This window comes from Podarcis tiliguerta (assembly GCF_965153285.1).
Source record: "Podarcis tiliguerta genome assembly, chromosome: 3".
NCBI lineage: Eukaryota > Metazoa > Chordata > Lepidosauria > Squamata > Lacertidae > Podarcis > Podarcis tiliguerta.
In genome coordinates this window covers 54,970,374-54,992,454 of record NC_139536.1, presented here as the reverse complement: position 1 = coordinate 54,992,454, position 22,081 = coordinate 54,970,374, and the positions used below count along the sequence as shown (strand labels likewise).

The window sequence follows — 22,081 nt, the reverse complement described above, 5'->3', positions numbered from 1 at the left end:
GTACCTACTAGGGAAAAAGAAAGCACTTTTCCTTTTTGAATGTATTTTTGTTGCCTCTTTTTATTTATTTCTGCATTTCTTCCCATTCTCTGAAGTATCTTAAATTCCTGGATCAACTTTCTGAAAAGATGAATCTTGACAGAATGGCAGCGGATATTGGATTTGATATGAGGTTGGATGCAGTATTGGCTCGTGCAGACCAATTGATCAAACTGGAAGGAGACACGTTAACTGAGAATAAGATCATGGCTCGCAATCTACAAAGAAAGGTAGGAAAAGTGGAGCAAGATTTGAGAATACCGCCTTTCAAAACATAATAAAGTGCAGCGCCTGATTATTTAGACCTGCATGGGGTAGTCACTCTAGCAGTTAGTGTCAGATCAGTATCAGAGAGATTTGTTGTGAGTATAAAAATCGGGGAGAGTGACAACCATGTATGCTGCCTTGAGCTTTTTGGCAAAATCCTCCCCATCACTTTTGACAGACCTTTGAGCAGAAGCAAAAGACAGAAATTTGGGATAGGAGGTTACAGTTCTTAGAGATTCCGGGTAGTGGGAACATCATTACTAGGACCATGTATGACAAAAAATATGGTTTCCTCTATGAGTAGTCTATGGGGTCAGTCATCTCTTTTGTAGTGTCCAGGTAAGAATTCTTCATCACTACACAGTGTCATTCCCAATTGCTTTAGTGGCCCCATTTCTCAACCATACAACAGCCATTCTGTTGAGTGATTTGCTGCCTAAATGCAGCTTAGTTTTAAAAGCAATCTCCGTCCCCCAAGAAGAACAGAAAGACGCAAACCCTCAGAAAACATCCTAAAACAGTAACACATTCCACTCAGTCACCCAAATCTCCACTGCCCCCAAGTCAGTGTCCACCTCCTGATCTGCCCTTCAAAGATCCCACTAACATTTGCAAAAAATGTTAGCATTCATGTTTTCTGCAGGTGGCAAATAAATAAATATTCACCATTACATTTCACAGTGAAGTGTGATTTTGTGGTGTGTGTATGTGTGTTCACTGCTTTTTAACTTTTCAATGTAGCTGAGAACTCAGAAAGAGCAGCTTGACAGCAAAGAGCTACACATGAAACTTTTGCGCCAAAAGATAGCACAGCTAGAAGAAGAGAAGCAAGTGCGCACAGCCCTGGCTGTGGAAAGAGATGATGCCAACCTGATGGTCAGAAAGCTACAAAAAAAGGTGGACAGGTTACAGAATGAACTTGCCTTAGCAAGAGAAACAAATACAGACCTGAAAGCTAAACTGGCTGACACCAACGAACTGAAGGTGGGGGAATATGATACCTATCTCTTTTAAGCCATGCCCAAAAGGTGTACAAATACCAGTGGATAGTTTAAATTTTACATATGTGTATCCAAAACTGTCCAGCTTATGCTGAGTACTTGGCAAAATAGAGCAATTTAGAAATGCTGAGAATTTTGTGTTCTTCAGAATCTGGGACTTCTGCTTAATGTCTTAGTAGCTAATAACACAAGCCTATGCAAGTCTACTCAGCACCACTTGTTTCCGGGTAAATATAGGCAAGGGCCTTGGCGGTAGAGCACACACCCTGTGTAACAATTCCCCGGATTAATTGGTGGCTTCTCCCCCTCTCCGCATCTGATTACTAATAAATAAATATTTTAGCTACTTTTTATCTTATTAAAATGTTCTCCCTGTGCTGCTTTTCCAGCTGCTACCATTCTGATGGGAGAATAATTAGCCCCCCCTTTTTTTTACAACTCCAAAGCATTCATTTTCAGCCCCACGTTAAGGGGAGTGGAGTTTAACTTTCCCTTCGCACCATTTTCTAATCGAACCACCCCCACCCAGCCAAAGCTGCAATTTATTCTGGGGGGGGGGGGGGGAGATATACAATGTCTTATTCAACAAGGCAAATAGCCATTTGGGGTAGCAGGATTTAGATCAATAAAACAGCATGAGGGCATGCAAAAGGTTAACCAGACCATCCTCTGCACCCCAGCAATCAAAACTGGCTGCTTTTACATAAAAAATGTAAACCTCAAGAGATCTCAGCAGGGATCTCTCCCATCTTATGTAGTTTAGCTTTATACCTTTTGCTAGATAGCCTACTGTTTACACCCCTCCTGAGGCAACTTTGGAATTTTTTCACAGATTAGGACACTGGAGCAGGACAGAACCATAGAAGATCTAAGCAAGTCCCAAGAGAAACTGGAAAAGATGAAGGCAAAGGCTGAGAAGCAGCTGACCTCTGTCAAATCAGAGTTGCATGATGTAGAGCGTGAAGCAAAGGAAGATAAAGAGAAGGCCAAAAGCAGACTGGAATCTGTTACCAGTGAACTGGGAACACTTAAATCTACTCTACAGGCAGTGATGAAAAGAGAGAAACAGGTATGTAACAATATGACAGACAAGCAGCTCTTGGCATTTAGAAACTTAGTATCTGAAGCAATTTTTGATGTGTACTTTAAATGTCATATTCCTTTTTGTTGGTGTGAGTTTAAAAAATACTCTTTAGTTTGCAAAAAGTTAAACTCCATAAGTGAAAGAAAACTTCTTTTTTTACTAGTGTATTATTTATGCTATTTCAAGGTTGTTGTTGTTTAGTTGTTTAGTCGTGTCCGACTCTTCGTGACCCCATGGACCAGAGCACGCTAGGCACTCCTGTCTTCCACTGCCTCCCGCAGTTTGGTCAAACTCATGTTCGTAGCTTCAAGAACACTGTCCAACCATCTCGTCCTCTGTCGTCCCCTTTTCCTTGTGCCCTCCATCTTTCCCAACATCAGGGTCTTTTCCAGGGAGTCTTCTCTTCTCATGAGGTGGCCAAAGTATTGGAGCCTCAGCTTCAGGATCTGTCCTTCCAGTGAGCACTCAGGGCTGATTTCCTTAAGTATGGATAGATTTGATCTTCTTGCAGTCCATGGGACTCTCAAGAATCTCCTCCAGCACCATAATTCAAAAGCATCAATTCTTCAGTGATCAGTCTTTTTTAAGGTCCAGCTCTCACTTCAATACATCACTACATTTCAAGGTAAGGGTAAAGGGACCCCTGACCAGTTCAAGGTAGCCAGTTTCAAAAAGAATTTGCCAGTCCAACTCTTTTTGCCCTATCTCTAACACTCAAAAGCACCCTGAGCTGTGTAGATCACAAATTTGTGGGCTGGGTGCTGTATAATATGTCTTAAAGGCTTCTGTATAAAAAATACATAATTGGCACCCTACTTCCAAACTTCATTGAGTCAGTATATTGGTAATTATACTGAGGGCACTGGCTACAAATATAAAAGCACTGACTACTCTTTAGGGGTTTACGTGTAAAAAGGGTTTTTCATTAGACCTCTCAGGGGACTAGTTGGCAATCAGGCATCATAGTGATCAGTGTATTGGCTGTGTTGGTTCCATGTGAAAAAAATGAGCATTCACTTCTTCCTGTTCTTCAGCCAGAGCTGTTTATTTCCCCAGCTAATGTTGCTCTCCACAATCTAGGTCTAGAATAGATTCTTTCATTCCACCTCAAATGGTCACAGAGTAGATGTAAGGACCTCACCTTTCTTCCCTCCAAGCTGTCCAGAGCTTGTTGGACTACAGCTCCCTTCAGTCCTGACCATTGGCCATGCTGGGTGGGGCTGATGGGAGTTGGAGTCCAATGACAATTGAAGGGATTACAAGGTAGCCTCTTCTGCTTTGAAAATTCTAGCTTTGAAGAAGCCTCTTCCCAGGGCCCACAAAATATTGGACAGACCTTCCTTACACCTTCATAGTCAGAGTGGCTTCTGAATTTTATACGAAAGCTTTGAGATTAAACTGCCCACACAGTATAGCACAGCACTCATAGAATAGAAGTGGTTGCCCTTTTCCATGAATAAAAGTAGTTGATTTATAGAAAGCACTTCATTTGATAATAGCACTGCTCTTGGGCAGATTTCTGACAGCTTGTCCTTATTCTCAAAACAAGGATAATGCAATCTGTTGCATCAAATGCCACCTATTCTAATACCACCAGATTAAAGAGCACAAACAATTGTAAGCATTTGGAAAAAGACCTTTTTGGACACAATGAACCACAAAGATCTGAATATATTTTGACATTGATTCAAGTCATGCAATGAAGTATGTAATATTTAATGTGTGGTTGCAGTATAAAATAAACAGAACTTCAAATTCTTCCTCAACTGCTTTGACTAAAAGTTATTGAATTTTCAAGTTGGATATTTTGCAGAAGACAATCGCTTCCAGCTTTTTTCCTGGAACTGAGCAGGAAAGGAAACCTAAGATGAATATTTATCCATCCATCTTTCTTTCTGACTGCTCAATACTTTTCATGGAGGTGGTAAACCCTGAAGCTGGGTTTTATCATTTCAGATAAAATCCAAGGACTCATGACTGACTGTTCTTTCATACAAAAAAAAAAAAATCCTTTCTGCACAGAGAGCTAGAGGTCAAGGATCTAGCCTTATTGAGTCATGCTAGAGTTCCACATGCATTTTTTTTCTGTGCAGATGTGCATTTCTGCTGAGGTGAGCTCACCCACACTGGACATCTTCAGGCAGAGGCTAGACAACCACCTGTTGGGTATACTCTAGTTCTGGGTTTCCTGCATCATTTAGGCACTTAGACTAGATGGGTTTTACAAGTCCCTCTCCAACTTTGTATTGTTTTATGTGAGTACCTACATGCATGAAGTGGCATAGACCAAGCCCATAAATTCAACATGTACAGTGGTACCTTGGGTTACATTCGCTTCAGGTTACAGACTCCGCTAACCCAGAAATAGTACCTCGGGTTAAGAACTTTGCTTCAGGATGAGAACAGAAATCGCGCAGTGGCAGCAGCGGGAGGCCACATTAGCTAAAGTGGTACCTCAGGTTAAGAACAGTTTCAGGTTAAGAACGGACCTCCAGAATGCATTAAGTTCTTAACCAGAGGTACCACTGTATGTGAAAGTCAGGTCAATAATGCCTCATTATAATTTATTTTAATTTATAATCTTTATTCAGTATTATGTAACAAAGAAAGAGAGCCACTGTATCACACCCAACAGACAGACATGCATATACACCACCCATCCACACACACACATGTCCCATCCAGAGAGAGAGAGAGAGAGAGAGAGAGAGAGAGCAAACCACCTTGGACGGTGATACTCAAGTACATTGCTAAACGCCATTGGCTCTGACTCCACCCAGTTCTGGCTTTGATTTCACTCACCATCTGCATGAAGCATCTTCCAATAAATACTCTCACCCAAGGGAGTACGACCATCAACAGAGAAAAGATTCTCCATCTTTGCAAAGAGTCCCTGCCAAATTCTAACACCCCACTTTGGTGTGTTTTTTAAAGGACATGTAAAGCTTTTTAGTGACATTGGATTCATTTCTTGGTGTGATTTTATACTAGAAAGGCAATTATTTTCTGTTCCATAGTTTGCATTCTATGCATTTTATAAATTATTGTAAGCTCTCTTTTTTATGATGATAATCATTGTTTTCATTAAAATTTCTATGGCTACCCATCTATAAAATTCTCTGCAAAAGTAAGCATTATACAACATTAGAAATGCAAAATATAATAACTAAAACAACCCCCCCAACAAAAATAGCAATATAAAACCTTTCTCCTAGCACAGACAGAACAAAACAATTTGGAACTCAGCATAAAGCCACAGGAAGAGAACAACTTCTTTGTAGTAGCACCCTTGTTGCAGAGATCTTGTATGTTCCTAGGATAGAATCATAGAATTATGCAGCTGGTTATTCCTGCCTAAGTGCAGAAGCTTATATTTGTCCCTGTTAAAATTGGTTTTGATAGTTTTGGCCCAGTTCTCCAATTTGTTAAGGTCATCTTGAATCCCAATTCTGTCTTCTGCAACTTTAGTTACCTTTCCAGCTTGGTGTCATGTGTAAATTTGATGAACCTCTGCTCAATTCCTTCACCCAAGGCATTTATAAAGACTTTGAACAACAAGGGGCCTAGGATAGAACCCTGTGGCACTTTCTAGGATATACTGTGATGACAAGTGCTGGAGATGTAATGGTCAATGTGCAAAATGTACACACACACACACACACACACACACTGTCCAGTAATTCAGACATGTTGGTTTACCATTCAAAATTATTATTTTAGAAAAGAATGGATATTTGTTATTAAATTACTCAAAAATATTGTTACTGAATTATCTACAAGATACAGTCCCAGAGTTAGCCCTGGAAATAGGTTTAAATCTTTTTTAAAATGCCCAAAGACAAAGTGTGGAAAGCATCATCATTTTTAGCTTGGCTTGAGAGGATTTGGAACATCATAATAGTAATCAATTTTACATGTTATATAAGAGAAAAAAGCCAACAAACAACTAAATTTATAGAACTTTGTCCAGCACTTACCTATTACGTTTTGCAATGATAAGGCTGAGGACAATATATAATCCATAGAATTTATTTACATTCTTATAATTTTGTAATATGATCTTGGTTATATTCATTTACGTTCATTTACATTTTCATTATGCAATGTGTTATTTTTTGTTAGGATTAATATTGAAAACAAAAGCCTTTTCAGACAAACAAAGCAATAGCAATAGCAATAAAACAGCAGCATAAAACATTCAAACTTAAATTAAACCCCAGGCATCTTAAAAGGGCAGCAAACAAGCAAAACCATCTTCCTCTGGCCCCAAAATAACAACAGACACCAGGAACACTCCCTGCATTCCTTGGCAGGGTGCCTTACCCCAAAGGCTCTCTGCCTTCCCACCACCCACCTTAGCATAAATGGCGTGAGAATTGAAGAAGATCTTTAGATGCTTATGGCATGGACAGATTGGTATGGGAGGAGGAGACATGAGATATAATTTAATCTCTCCCCCCCCCCTTTTTGTTTTCACAGCTGGCGGACTTCAGAGAAGTTGTCTCCCAAATGCTGGGTCTCAATATTGCCACTATTGCTCTTCCCGACTATGAAATAATTACTCGTCTAGAGGGGCTGATCCATTCCCATCCACATCACTTTGTTCCCTGTGTCTGCTTCAAAGATATGTCGGTGAGGCAAGATGGAGCATTGCAGCTGCTCCACTGAACACGTTCCCTTTGCAACAGTAACGAGGACTGAGTAGAATTCCTGTCCTGGTGGTCCTCTTCTCTTTGCTATTATAAATGTTCCAGGATTTGATACCGAATGTTGGTGATAAAATTATAGAGGGCCTACAGTGAGAGTGTTTTTTTAAAAAAATGTAAATGTCTGTAATACATTTCAGAAGATCGATCAACACCCATGAAGTTCAATAGCCATGAAGTATCTTAATAAACAGCATTCTGTTACAGCTGAACATCTTATGCACTGGATAACAAAAATGGGAAGAACATTATTACTGTTGTCATCCATTAGTGAGACCTTGCTCATGGACGCTGCCTGAGCCCAATTTTGATCAGTTCATCTGCCGCAGGTCACCCCACCACAGAGGGTCCCCTTATTTTAGGGGCCATAGAAGTTCCTTTCCACCAACCCTGTTCCATGAGTCCTTCTTGGGATCCAAGTTTATGTGTCAATGCACTTGTTTTGCAAAACGAAAGATAAGAGTATTCCACAAGTCATTAATGTTCTTTTGGCTGGGCACAATAATCAGTTCAGCACTTTCACACCAAGGCATCCCAGTTTGCATTCTTTCCAGTCTTTCTTTTTATAGCTGTTCTCCACTACAGTACTTTTGTTTTTTTTCTACTCAAGCTGCCACATTACAACTGTCTTTAGTTAACAGATGAAGAACATCCTAAAAACTGTGCCAAAGATTTTTAATTTTTTTTAAGAGAGCTCTTCAACAGGATTTTTGATTCCCCTCTTACGTATCACTCATTTATATTTCTTACGACAGGTTACCAGTTTTAAAAATTGAGAGCAAATGGGAATAACATGACAGATTAGTTGCAGCTGCGGAATTCCTTGAACAAAAAATAGAACAAAAAAGATGAATCCAAGAGCTCCACCTCATTCAACTATTAATGCTTACAAGAAATGCTGCAAAAGAACACTCTGTTGCACTGTTCACAGAGGGACACAGATGTGCAAGTTACAATCCCAGTCCCACTTTATGCAACCCCTGCTGCATTCTGAAGCTGCCCAATTCTGCCTTCCCGTTAGAATTTCTCTCTTCCCATTTCTGCTTTTCCCTTTCTTACCCCTCCAGTTTGTGTGCATACAGTACAGTAAAGTCTTTCCCACCTGGCCTGGCAGGTTCTGCTGCTGTTTTTATTGCCCTGTTTAAAGTGTTTTTAATTGTTTTTAACTGCTTTTAACGTGTGTGCTTTAAAATTTGGGGGTTTTGTTGTTTTTAAATGAAGGGACATAGGATGTACCTGGGAGAGAGGAGCTAGGGAGAACAGGGGCCACCCTAATTTCAGTGGTTCTCGACAAGGAGAGGTATGGAAGCACAAACCAGGAAAGGGGCATATGGCAAAAGCAATTAGTGACTGTGCCATATGCTAGCCCTTCCTCCAACCTGGGGAATTGTGGTTGTCTATCAGCCAGCCCTTGAGTCTGTGGCTGTTGCTGCTGAATGCCAGGTTGGTTCTGAGTAAAGCCTCCCTCATCCATGATCCGATTATGAATGAGGAGGCCGAACTGGTCTGTATCACTGAGACCTGGGTGGGTGAGCAGGGTGGAGTTGGTCTCACGCAGCTGTGCCCACCTTGGTACTCCGTGCAGCATCAGGGCAGAGGAGGGTCGGAGAGGAGGAGTTGCTGTAGTCCATTTCTTTGTCCAGTTGGGAAGTGATCTACAGTGTGCGTCCCTAGCAATGGGCAATTGTGACAGTTTAGGGATTCTGCTGGTTTACCGCCCACCTCCCTGCCCAGCAGTCTCCCTGATTGAGCTGGCAGAACTGGTCTCAGAAGCGGTGTTGAGGACTCCCACTCCTGGCTTTGGGAGGCTTTAATATCCTGACTCTGACTCTGGGGTGACTCATGGCTGCCGTGACAACAGTGGGGCTGTCTCAACATGTCACTGGCCCAACACATATGGCAGACCACACTCTGGAACTTGTTTTCTCAGCTGGGAAGGAAAAGGGTGGTCTGAAATTGGGAGATATTGACATCAGTCCCTTGTCATGATCAGATCACTTCATGTTGAGATTTAGGCTTTCAGCACATTTCCCCCTCTACAGAGGTGGGGGACCCATGAGGATGGTCCACTCTCAGAGGCTGATGGATCCAATGAGATTCCAGAAAGCTCTGGGGGTTTTCCAGCTGATATGACTTGCGCTGCTGATGAAACCTTGTCTGACCTCTGGGACATCTGAATGGTTCAGGCCATTGACATGATTGCCCCATAGTGCCCTCTCTGCTTCATGGAACCTGCTTGGCTCCCTGGTGTACTCCAGAGCTTAGAGTGAGGAAACAAACAATCGAACACTGGTGAGGTGTCATCACCATTCCTGCCTAGTGGGAGTGAATTGAATCCTCATTGTGCCAACTGGCAGAGCTTTTCCAGGTAGTGCAAGACTTCTTAAGAGTTTGGGCAGAAGGAAGCAGCAGAACCGCTATGACTTGTATGCAAAGCAGTTTGAGGATAAAATCGCTTGAATCCATTGGGATCTTGACTCTGCTGTTACAGCAGATGAATATCAAAGAGTGTCCGGAGCACTTTCTAGTCTGGTTGTATTGGATGAGTTTCAGTTAGTAAGGCTCAAGGATGTGGACAAACGTGCTTGGATCTGTCAGGGTCCACTTGTGCTCGGGACCATTGCCCTTTTAGGACCTGAATCAATGGATTCAAGTCAAAAGAAATGAAATTCTGCTTAAACATCAGTAAGAGTTTTTAGACAAGGAAGAGTTGTTTGACAGTGGAACAGACTCCCACAAGAAGTGGTAGACTCTCCTTCCTTGGAGGTTTTTAAGCAGAGGTTCATAGAATAACAGAACTGAATCACAGAAACTTTATTGGGCAAGGTTCTTGAGCAGGTGGTCGCGGATCATATCTAGGAGCTCTTGAAGGAAACTAATTTTCTAGATCGATTTCAATCTGGGTTTAGGGCCAGTTTTGGCACAAAAGCTGCTGTGGTCACTCTGTATGATAATCATTTTGTGACTCCTCTCATCTTTGATGCAGCTCCTCATGTCCCTTCTGAGTCTACCCTAGAGGGTTGGGCAGATTTGGGGGGAGTGGGTACTGTAGGGAGAGGGATTGTCAGAAACTGCCTTTTCTGTTCTGCTGTCTGAGTAGATCGGATACCAGCTGCTAAGTATATATTTAATAGCTTTTCAAAACTTTCATAACTCAAGCTCCCAGTTCTTTCTTTCTTTTTCATAAAAACACACAGAGACACCTGGCTGTAATTTAATCAATGGAAACTAAAAGTGCACTCTGAGTTGTATTGGAGAACATTTGTAGAAAGGTGATCTATAAACCTTTTAAATAAATACCCTTCCAGCTTTGTAGCACACACACTTGACTATACTCAGAAGTAAATCTGTTGATTTCATTGAACCTGCTTCCTAGCTAATGTGCCTTTGGCTTCAATCCTATGCAGTACACAATTACCTGAGAGTAAGTCCACTGAGATACCTGCTTTTTCCAATTAAATGTTCATAGGATTCCACATGCTTGAAATGCTTGAAAATACAAACTTGCAGAGGGCAGAAGGGAAGCAGGGGGTGGGGAATTGACCCCAATTATTTGGTAATGATAATTGGGGGATCAACCCCAATTATTTGGTAATGTTAAAAAGAACAATTCTGTGTGTATGGATCCATAAACACAGGCAGTTGGGAAAGATTTTGTATTCATGCACTGTAACTCAAAGACATAATAATCTGTGGCTACAACTCGGGAATAAAGAAGTTTTAATATTGACAATATTTGCTTTGCTTCTGTGCTCGTTTAGTCAAAGCAAATAAAAATAAGTCCAATGTGAACAAAGTTCAGAGGGGTTATTGAACTATGCAATTAGTATCTGCTGAAAGCAAAACTTAATCATCTTCTGAATTTTTAATGAGGAAATTTTACAGGGCAAATTTATATTATTTAAATCTAAATTTTTGTTTTTGATAATATCACACACAGATGTCTTAATCTAGATATACTAAGAGCTTCCACAAAAATAGAAACTGTATATTTAGAAAGTAACGCACCATAAAATCTTATACAATAATTTGTGGGTTTGGAAGAGAATGAACCAACTGGTCTTTGTCAGAATTAAGACCTAAAAAATTCATGCTACAGCTATGACATATATTGTTTATCATCATAAATGTATAGCAATTAGTTTCCAGCTACTGAGGATGCTTCTAGGTGGTGGGTTAATATGACATATGGATTGTTGAAGTATCACAAATGGTGTGGTGATGTAGAGAAATTCAGGTTTCCTAGACAGAGATTTTCAGGATTGTAGATCACTCAACAAAGGAGGGTGACCCCCACCCCATGACCTTACTGTCAACTTGTTGAGTGAGAGGTTAAGAATTTGTGTCATAAAAATCTTACCATGTACCTGTTGACAGCAGCTCCTATGACAGCGTCTAGGAACTGGAGGAATAGATTGAAGAATAGTTCAACAGAATATGGCAAATTGTCCTAACAGAAAAGCTGAAAGCATAAATGACAGTTCAGAGAATACAAAAATCAAGGGACACATTTAACGAGGCTTCATTTGGCATGTTGAAATAGGCGAGGACCTGGAATAACTCTGCCAGACAGTGCAGAGAGCATTTATAGGTTAAAGTACATGGTGCTTCTTTGCAAACTATTCCTATAAATACTTGCTTCATGCTCTTGGGGGAGGAGGAGGGAAAGGGGCATGTTGTATTTGCTTAGGTTGTTTCAGAAAATATATATGAAACATCATAACAGGTGGTTGGTGTTTTTTTTAATGTACTGGATTTTCCCTTAAAAGAATATATTCAGATTAAAAGACAAAAGAAATAGATTGCCATTTGATGACAATGTCATGTGACTTCTGCAAGAAAACTTCCATGAATGAGGAACATTGATCACCACAATAAGCACCACCTGCAAACACCGTGAATCTATTTTAATTTGGTTAAGCTTTGGACTGTAGTCTCTAGTGATCACTATTTGAATTGACAGAAATGTCATTGCTATAGATTTACAGTAGAAACTTTGTGTTTTACTGTTTGCTTTTAAACAACTGTTCTGGGCAGTATGTTAAAATAAATCTTTGGAGGTTTACTGCTGCCTCTGCTTGTCTTTTATTTAACCTCATTTCAATTGGCTGGCATTACAATATGCTACAAATATTCAGCTAGTAAAATTATAGTAGCCATGTACATGGTTTGTGTGCATATAAAATAGATCTGTTTTGAGTCTACTTCATGCTGAGAAACATTTGTCAATTTTATGTTTGTAGAAATAAAAGGAATCTTTTAAAATCACAAGCAACATTTAAATGATTCCCACAGTCCCAAGGAGGGCATTATATTGGAGCATACAATATTTAGACCTGTTGGGGCTGGGGAGGACAGCTTGGCATTAACTTGAAATTAATTAGATAAATTAATAGTACATGCCTAACCATGTCTACTCAGAAGTAAGCCCTAATTCAGTGGTGCTTACTTACACCCTGGTAAGTTGGTTTAAGATTGCAGTCTAAATGCATTGTAACTCAGTTCTTTGCCTGTTTACTCAGAAGTAAGTTCCATTATATTAAGTGGTCCTCTGTTAAATGTGCATACAATTGCAGTCTTAGCTTCCAGCATTAATCAAGACTTAATCAGATCAGAAAATTTAGAACCAATTCTTCACACATCACCCCCTGCCCCATGGCTCAGTAGGTGAGCACATACTTTTCTTGAAAAGGGCCCCGCATTCAATCTGCTGCATCTCTTTTGGAAGCAGAGCTGAAAGGACCAGTGTATATTTGTTTTCAAAATAAATAATAAATGAAACAAATGAGCTCCATTTTAGTTATAAAAACAAATGGGGATCAAATGAATTAGTTCCAAATGAAAATACATTTGCTCTTTTTAAAATTTGTTTCACCCATTTCAGTTGAAGCAGCCTTACAGGGGGAGAGGAAGAGAACAGGCTGTGCCTGTGCACCTTTTGAAATGGAAAAAGCCCACACCCATTTTATAGGCAATCTAACAGATGTGGCAGATCTGATGCCTTGAAGGAGTAGTTGGGTGTCTAAACATTAGAATAGAGACTGCTAAAGTTGCAGGCAGCCGAAGACTGGATCATACACTGAAATAAATGGAAGCCAACACAAATGGAAGTTGAAGAATAAGCTAGTTCTGCACCAGTCGTGAAACAAATGTAATTGTAGCAAATGAGTAATAAATTAAGTGAAACTTTATTAAATAAACACTTGGAATTAATAACTAAACAACAAAAAAGAGTTCACACCTAGATGTCACTGTGCTATATGGACAAATGATCTGACTCAATTTAAGATAGGAGCCCTATTTCAGCTATCTTGCCCTAAGAGACAAGGGGGCTATAGGGGTATACATTTAGCCAAGCCCACAAAGGCTGCGTGATGACCCTTGGCTCCTAGCATGATCCAAGTGAACTTCTGGAGGAGGAAGTACACTGGTTTCATAGGCTGAATATTGACATCAGTGTTCCAAATTGGTATAAAACAGTTTTCAGGTGTTCAATCCTGGCCTGGGAGGGTTGTGGACATTACTGGGCTTCACAGATTGCAAGCTTTAAAGTGTGCACCTTAAAAAGTGAAGTGAATGCAACACGTTGCTCCTTGAAAGGAGGGACAGTCTCCTGTAGGAGGAAGTGGGGGCAGGCGAGAGCCTGTTTGGGTTGCCTCTGCCCATCTCCCCACTGGCAGGCAGTAAAATCTTTTTATAGAATACACGTGGGGCTGAGACAACCCCATTTACAGTTCCACTGCCTAACAGCCTCACCGCAGGTGGGTTTGCCGGCTGTTCTAGGCAAAAGAGAAAAGGCGGGAACGCCATTTTGGAATGGACTTTCTTCTGCCTTTGTCTCTTTCTTCCTGGCTCCTCTTTCTGCTCCCTTCCGCAACTCCTGCCAGGTTTCCACTCTCTCCTTTCCCTTCTCCGGGCGTCCATTTCATGGCCTTCCCACCCCCCACCGGGCCTACCGTGTTGGGAGGCCTTCTGTGTGGGGTGGGCAGCCTCGGGAAAGGGCTTCAGTGCAGCGGAAGGGGCTTTCCTCAGAGCCGTTTGAGAGATGGATCTCTCTGCAGGGGGACCCGGAGTCTCCCTGAATCCAGCAGCAGAGAGTCCCCCAGCCACGGAGGTTGTGAGGGACCAGCGGCTCCTGTTTGCCCGGCCTGGCACAGGCTCTGGGCCTACCTGCAGGCCCCAGCCCCACTCCACTTGCCACAGGCCTATCAGGGCCCCCTCAGCTGGAGAAGGAACTTATCACGGTAAGTACCAATGTTTGCTTCTCCTGGCAATATTTGGTTGCGTCTCCCTGTTAAGAATACTTGGATTTGTTGGCACAAGTTGTATGAAATGACTTTGGAGCAAGGGGGATCCAAATGGTGACTCAGTCAGCCACAGACAGCGTGGTTAATGGTTAGGGGAGATGGGTGCTGTAGTCCACAGCATCTCAATGCCGTGTGAGTCAGAGAGTAGATGGGCCAACAAGTATCTCCAGGGGACTTTAGCAAGCAATATTATTGTTTTTAAATTTATTAGTTGCTTTTTTCTTTTTTGGCCAAGGACGACTTAAAGCGAATACCTACAGGAGGAGACAAAAAAATCAATAAAAACAAATCATATGTAGCCTATGGTAAAGCAGTAAAAGTGTGGACTCACTAAACTCAAATGAATGTATTAACATCAATGCAAAATATTGAAGGGGTAACCTTACTTGCAAAGATATCTGGCTTTAAGCTGCTCTAGATTTTTAACGTCAAAGGATAGCCGTTTTTCACCCAGAAGGTACTAGGAATGGGAGGAGTCCCAATTGCTTGTAATTAACAGGCAGCCACTGCAAAGCCTATACAGAAGTTGTATTTTTTCTTATGCAAAACATCAATTATTGGGTTTTATCAGCACAAACAGTGTTCAGCAAAGGCTTTCAAATTGCAGAAAACAAACAGCAGAGAAAAGAAAAAATGTCAGATTTCGTTGTCAGCTTTAAAGGTCGCTGGATGATTCATAGGACAAGGGAAGACCACTGCTGCATATTGCCTTTCAAAAAATGTCAGGCATACGTATCTCCAAACTATCTGCCTGTCATAATTGACCAAGGAGGAGTAGTCAGGTCCCAAAAAGCCAATTACCAATGATGGACCTGGACAGCAGTTCCATTCTTCATGCCCACAGTGCAGTGATGTTTCTTTTGATGAAGGGCTTCTGGATGGGAAGTAGCAAAAGAATTATCTCACCTGCTTCATGGTAGAATGGTAGCATTCAACCATGTTACCATCTCTACAGTGTGAGCAGGAACTACTATGTGTTGCTATCTGGTAACTTTGCAGGCACTGTCTGGTAGAACGTCATGGGCAGTGATGGATTCCTAAGGCACCATGACTGAATCAGCCTTTTGGCTCTTGGCCCATTTGGATATGAGAGAAAAAGTATGGTATTCATGGCAAATTTTCCTAAGGGTCTAATAGCATGTTCTTGCTAAAAAATGTCTACCCAAAAATACGGTAAGTCCCTGTGAATCAAAACACATTATCTCACAGAGATATCTTTTCTTAATAGGACCTGAACCAAAGCTCTGGTGGAGCTTCACACATCCAGGACTCCCCTGTTGCATGTGGGAACTCCCACATGTGAAGTGGAATTCCTCATAGGATGTATATAGCATTACCTGAGTCAGTGAAAAGAACAAAGCAGCCTATGTGTAGGTGGAGTTTTAGGTGCACCTAAAACCCACACATGTTCATTGGGACCCCTGGATCATAGTACTGTACTCAATAACCGTTACTTCTTCTATCACCTTATTGTCTATAAGGAGGGGGGAAATGCAGCCACTGATGTTCCAGGTTGAAGGATTCATGATTCTGTCTTTGTTTAGTTAAAAAAGGACAATATATGAAGAATATGGGTAGATTTAAATTTCAGAAGTAATTCTTTATAAATTGTGCATGCCTCATGTGCTTTACCCAAGCAACAGAGGTTATTTTGAGTTTGCCCAGTGAACTTGCTTTACTGTTCCCATGTGAAATTCTTGCTAAATTAATTTTATTTCAGTCCATTTGGAAATATATTTGAATATTCAACATTTTAGGGAATAATGATGACAGAAGAGTCTGTCTATCTGTTTATCTGTCTAGTGTGTGTGTGTGTAAGAGAGAGAATCTAGACACACACAAATACACTGTGTGTCTGAGACTACCTATATATTTAATTCAGTTCCACTGACTTTTCTAGAAGTACAAACAGCACACAAGGTATAATTATATATGGATCAGTTAATTTCCACAGAGTTAATGTAGCATGAAATGCATTGTTCATGGCTGATACAATTCCAGCAATGGATATAGATTGTATCTTTTGTAAGTGATTATAGGGATATTTCAATTTATGTCCTGCCCTGTTGGTGTGGGTAAGAAATTGAACATACAGTGCTTTACTTTCTTTCTGTCTCCACCACCAATGGCTATGGGTGAGAGCTGGGTAAAGGGTGGAGCATGGGAACAAATGGGAAATAGGAAACTCTGAAAGGGTGGCAGGTGCAAGAGTGGGGCAAAGGGCTTTTTTTCACCCTTTGTACCCCATTTCTTTCCCCTGTATGTTTGTGCAGCTCCCACTTGCTGATCTGTACTTCCGTTTCTCTGAAGTGTGTCCAGTGTCTTTGAAATAAAATACTCCTAGTCAACTTTGCAAAATGGTATGACTTGAATCTAAACTGCTCTTCCATAAGTGGCAGGCATTTCTCAAATTCTGTTGATTCTGCCTCCAACTGCAGGTCCCACAACAACATTGCATGCCACTCCAGGTATGGCTTTTTTGGGGTGGAAGACAAGTGACTATTGGCTGTAGTGAGAAGGGGTGGGCAGGAAGCCCAAGGATACTTCCATTTGCACTTCTTTGTATTCTTCTTCTTAAAGGCTTTGGAATGACTTTGCTGACAGAGTAAAAGCAAAACTAATTATCTCTAGAGCACTTCAGAATCTAATTTTTCAGAAGTACCAGCTTGGGATTTTTAATTTTAAACCTATGATTTATGAGCTAGTGGCTGTTACACTGAAGTGCTTACACTTGATTAAAAGTGTCTTTATCGAAAATGTGTTTCTCGAAATCTGTTTCTCATGCACTTCAAAAAGAATTTCTCCCAAATGGCATTATATTCATTCTAGTTTATCTTAAAAAGGCTTTCCCAACCTTGGGATCCCAGATATTATTGGGCTACAGCTCCCATCATCCCTGACTATTGGCCACGGTTGCTAGGGGTGATAGTGGTCAAGGTGCATGTGTTTCATATGCATCCTTTGTAATGCTGTAATGTACCGGTATTTGTGTTTCTGTTTTTAAATGTGTTGTAAGATCTTTGGGTAACATGCAAATAGTAAGTCAAATAAATGAATTATCCAACAATATCTCAGGACCCCAGGCTGATCTTTCCTGTTTTAGAGATTAGAAGAATGAGAAATTTAATTCTTTTCAGAGGGGCATACAAACCATTGTTCTATATAGCCCAGAACTTGTTCCAGTGTATGAACTGAAAGCGCATTAGGCCCCCACCTTGCTTGAAGTTAAACAATACTTACAAGGGTATTAATAAACTACCAATCCATAAAAATAAATATATATAAAGACAGTCTGCGCCAAAATACAATCAAATCAGTACATCAAAATTGTGGGTGCCTGCCGGACATCAGTAGGAACATTTTCCAAAATGCAGATGCCACTGCACTGAAACTTTGGTTTGAATGCAATCGAAACGACTGCAAGGCAGCTGCAGGACAGTCAGGATGATGATTGCAGCAATCTGGTTGGTGTGTAAGGGTCCTTCAAGTGACCTGGTCCTAGGCCAGCTAGGAGCTTGTTGCTGTTGTTACTGTTATTTTTTTGTAGCTTTATTTTGTATCCTATGATTTTTGAGGAGACTGTTCAATTTGGTTGTGTAGCTTTTGATGTTTTGTTTATTGTTTATGACTACTTTTGTTATGTTTGTTATATATATTTGTAAGCCACCTTGAGCATTCTTTTATCTTTGAAAAAGTGGCATACAAATAAAATGATTGATTGATTCACATCCTTTAAGAAGCCCTTTGAAGTTTAAAAAAACTTTTACAGCACTCAGATCAGCTGTACTTAATTTGTTATTAATGAACTATCTTTTTTCTTTCTTCTTCTTTGACAATCACTTGTAGCTAAGTAAGATTATCTTCCATGAATATGATCTTAACAGTGAGTCCGTAAGTGACAGGAGGCCAATTCTAGATCTGCACATCCTTCCACAGTGGGGACATAGGTTTCTGGGTGGGAGTTGATCACAGTGAGGGTTTGCCAAACATGCCTTCCTCTTAGCTTGTTTCTTCCTTTTGTCCTGAGTTTGTGCTTTTTCAAAGTTCATGACGCCTTTGGTAGAGGCTATTCTCCAATTGGAGTGCTCGCAGGCCAGTGATTCCCAGTTGTTGGTGTTTACATTTTATTTTTAAAGATTTGCCTTGAGAGTACGCTTTTGCTGGCCACTGGCATTGCACTTACCATTCTTAAATTGGGAATAGAGTAGTTGCTTTGGAAAATGACAATCAGGCATCTGACCAACATGACCAGTAGGTCATGTAATGAACTATATACTCTGTAAAATGTACAGCATTAAGACTAGACCGGGAAAACAGATAATGATTCTAAACCAGAGATACAGAAAAAGGAAGAGCAATTTTACTGGGTCATTCTTTTTTTGGGGAATGATCTGCTACACTAACTAGTTGCTGGTACTGTACAAATAAAACAAATAGTTCAGATTGGGCCAACCTAATGCTTGGAGATCTCTGTGCCTGATTTTAAAACATCAGGTTGAGTCTGGTACAAGTGGCTTTGTAGGAGGTTTTCTTCAAAGGTTTGTGATATTTTAAGAACAAATAGAGATAGCACTGTGTGTGTGTGTGTGTGTGTGTGTGTGTCAGATTTTAGCATCCTATTTCTAAAAACAAACAAACGAGCTGTTGGAAATAAGTTATTTTACCCCCCCCCCTTGCTCTTTAATATTGTAACTCTTAACAATGCACAATAGCAACAGAATAGAAAAGGAGAGTGGGCTTTTCATTGAGATGCAGCAATATTTTGTCTATGTGTTTACATATTTTGAGTATAATACAGTTAATATATAGTAACATTTTTCATTTTATATACAGTAGTATGTTACAAGAAACTAACATGAAAATGTGAGATTATATAGCATTCTTACAGTTCTTACAACATTCTAAGTTGCAGTTGCATTTGATCCATTTGATCAGTCTTAAAGGGGGAATAGTTTATCTGGGTTTAGGAAATCATGATGTGTGAGTTGAAAATACTCAACATGCACATCTAGTGCAGGTGGACACATCAGAAGTCAAAGTGGAAAGTACTTGAATTATACACTGAATTAACAATTTGGGTTTTTGTCTTGTAAATGTTTTAAGTAAGCTGTCTTAATTATTCTGTCAGAATGCTGCTTTTATTGATTTGGATGGCTGGAATATAATGCAGATTTAGAAATGGATGCTAGGATAATAGCATGTTTTTATTCCTGGCCGTAGTCTGCTTTTGATGTCTGTAATTCCATGAATTATTGTTGATCTGATAGAATACATATGGTATATAGGATTTGATGTACTAGTTACCTGGAGATCTAAACAGAGGTGGTATGTCTGTTGATGCGTTGATGTACTTAAGGGTAACATGCCTCTTTGTACCAGGGCATTCTCTAAACAATAAAGCAGGCAAGAGGTTAAATCACTTCTTAATATTTTATTTGTCCATCTCAGAGGGGAGAAATGAGGCTGTATTGTCATATTGTGATAGTTACAATCATTGTCTCCGTGTCATTAAAAACAGTAATCATAACTTTTGTGTTTTGTATGCGATGTTTGAAAGAATAAGAAAACAAACAAGCATCACGAGTAGCAATGATAATTCCTAAAATATTGTCCATGCACTCCCCACTCCAGGGCAACAGAGTGCATATATTTTTCTTAAACAGAATGACATACCAGTGCTGTATCAGATGCCAATCAGATAAAGGTCAGCTATTGCACACCCAAATAAGCCAGAACATGAAGGGAATAAGTCATTTGGACACATCTGTGACTTGAAAAGAAAGGAATGTGGTAGGAAAATGTCTAACATCAGCTATAATGCCTAACACATTATATATTTAACAAGTGTAAATTTGCATCAAACAGAATCAGGGACATTTGAGAGTTTTCTCACCACTGTTCCACGCCCCCCCCCCTTTGTAAAAACAGGTAAAAGCAAAGGGACATAAAACCAAAAAGAGTTAGAGACTATCATAACGGCAGAACACAATCTTTTTCATTTCAGTGGGTTTGTGTTGGATAATATTAATAATAAGAACAATCTATGGCATTTTTAGCTTTGTGGAGGAGTGTTTTTGTTTGTTATTATAGTATTGTATATCAGATGAGGTATAGAAATTTAATTAATGATCATGTAATTGATGATGATGACCATGATAATAAAGTTGCAATCCCTACAAGCCTCTAGGGAGAAAATGAGATGTTGCCCCAGCAGGCCTTGGGTGGACTGTAAATATTTAACCAGATGCATTAAAGTTCTGCAATGTGACAGGCAAAAAGCACATGGATATCAGCATCTCTGCCTTGAAGAAATATTTGATTATTTCTGGATATCTGTCTACATTTATTTCACAATTATTTGGGAAATGATATTTATGCAGATTGGCAATATCTTTCCTAATTATTTTATCATTACAAAATACTTTTATAAGCATGTTTCAGCTGCAATGCTATGTCATGCACTTCTGTTGAGTACCCTTTTGCCTAGTTAACTGGCAAAGATCAGATTTATGAAGAGAATAAACCTCTAGATCACAGACACTTCCCTTTTATATGTCTTATATCCCAGTTTTATGTTGGATTATAAAAGAACTTTATTTGGCCACTTTAGTATGATTCATATGATCAGTTTTCTCACAGTATGATAATATTTATGGAATAACTTCATACTGGGATAATCACAGAATCCTGATCGCAAGGATAGGTCTACAGTTCCTTTCTCATGCACCAGAAACCAAAATTCAGTTGCTCTTGCTGATGCCATGGTGGGCAGCAAGGTTAGTCCGTTGTAGCAAAAAAACCACCCACCACCAAAGAATCTCAAGAATCAAGTTTCTAATGTTTACTGACACTAGATGATAATTGCCAAAATTCAAATTGCGTACATGAGTCAATGCAAATCAGATATGCAAATATCTGATTTATGCATATAAGACATGAGGACCAAATGAGGTGTACAAAAAGATAAAACGCAAACATACTTCAAAGCATACAAAAGTTGCAATACTTGTCTAAACATGAATGCTTTCAGCAGGTGTTGAAGAGTGCAGTGAAGACGCCTGCTTAATCTCAAGAGGCAGGGAGTTCCAAAGTGCATGTGCTGCTACACTAAATGATCACGTTCTTCCAAATGCAGATCTTTTTTCTGGTCCATTGGCTGTAATAAATTGAAGTGACGATTAGCTGAGAGGCACAAGAGCCTGCCAGTTTGATTGGGGGAACAGGAGATGAGCTGTGGAAGCGGCTGCTTAACACTTTTTCTTTCTACTGTTCCTAGATTCCAGTCACCCTCCTCTAGCTGCTGAAAATACCTTTCTCTTTTAAATTGGTGGCAATGTGTGCCTCCCGACACACAGTGATTCAGGAGTGATTCAGTCACATACCAGAATGTTAGGTTTGTGCATTTAAAGTGGATTAAGGCACTCTCTATCATCCTAGACCAGGGGTCTGCAACCTTTAAGACAAAAAGAGCCACTTGGACCCATTTCCGAAGGGAAAAAAACTGGGAGCCGCAAAACCATTGCGACATTTAAAACAAATATATCTCCGGAGCCGCGATCTGACAGCAGGCGGGAAGGTGATGTCGGGCGGTGCGTGACTAACGCACGCACCGCCCCCATGCGACGTCACAGCCAGTACAGCGCCCGCCACAGTGGGGACTGTCGGGGCGCACAATGC

At 40.3% G+C, this 22,081-nt stretch overlaps 2 protein-coding genes and 1 long non-coding RNA gene across 5 annotated transcripts in view; all 3 read left to right on the top strand.

Annotated features, from left to right (window-relative positions):
• Positions 1-7,772, top strand: part of LOC310673745 (coiled-coil domain-containing protein 170-like) — a 58,789-nt gene extending 51,017 nt beyond the window's left edge. The window contains exons 16-19 of the mRNA XM_083432336.1: positions 96-269; positions 1,048-1,290; positions 2,140-2,376; positions 6,871-7,772. Coding sequence (XP_083288462.1) covers positions 96-269; positions 1,048-1,290; positions 2,140-2,376; positions 6,871-7,059 — 843 coding nt within the window. The 3' untranslated portion in view covers positions 7,060-7,772. The remainder of the gene's footprint in view (positions 1-95; positions 270-1,047; positions 1,291-2,139; positions 2,377-6,870) is intronic.
• Positions 7,773-8,196: 424 nt separating this feature from the next.
• On the top strand, positions 8,197-12,162 carry LOC310675058. Its single transcript, XR_014509905.1, has 2 exons — positions 8,197-8,734; positions 8,905-12,162. It is a non-coding gene; the product is annotated as an uncharacterized lncRNA (long non-coding RNA).
• A 1,158-nt stretch (positions 12,163-13,320) lies between these two features.
• The window catches only part of ESR1 (estrogen receptor 1), a 204,086-nt gene continuing 195,325 nt past the window's right edge, over positions 13,321-22,081 (top strand). For 2 of the 3 annotated variants that reach the window (XM_083434998.1, XM_083434996.1), the window contains exon 1: positions 13,321-14,341. The gene's annotated coding sequence lies outside the window, so the exon portion shown is untranslated. The remainder of the gene's footprint in view (positions 14,342-22,081) is intronic. The other variant, XM_083434991.1, reaches the window with a different exon arrangement.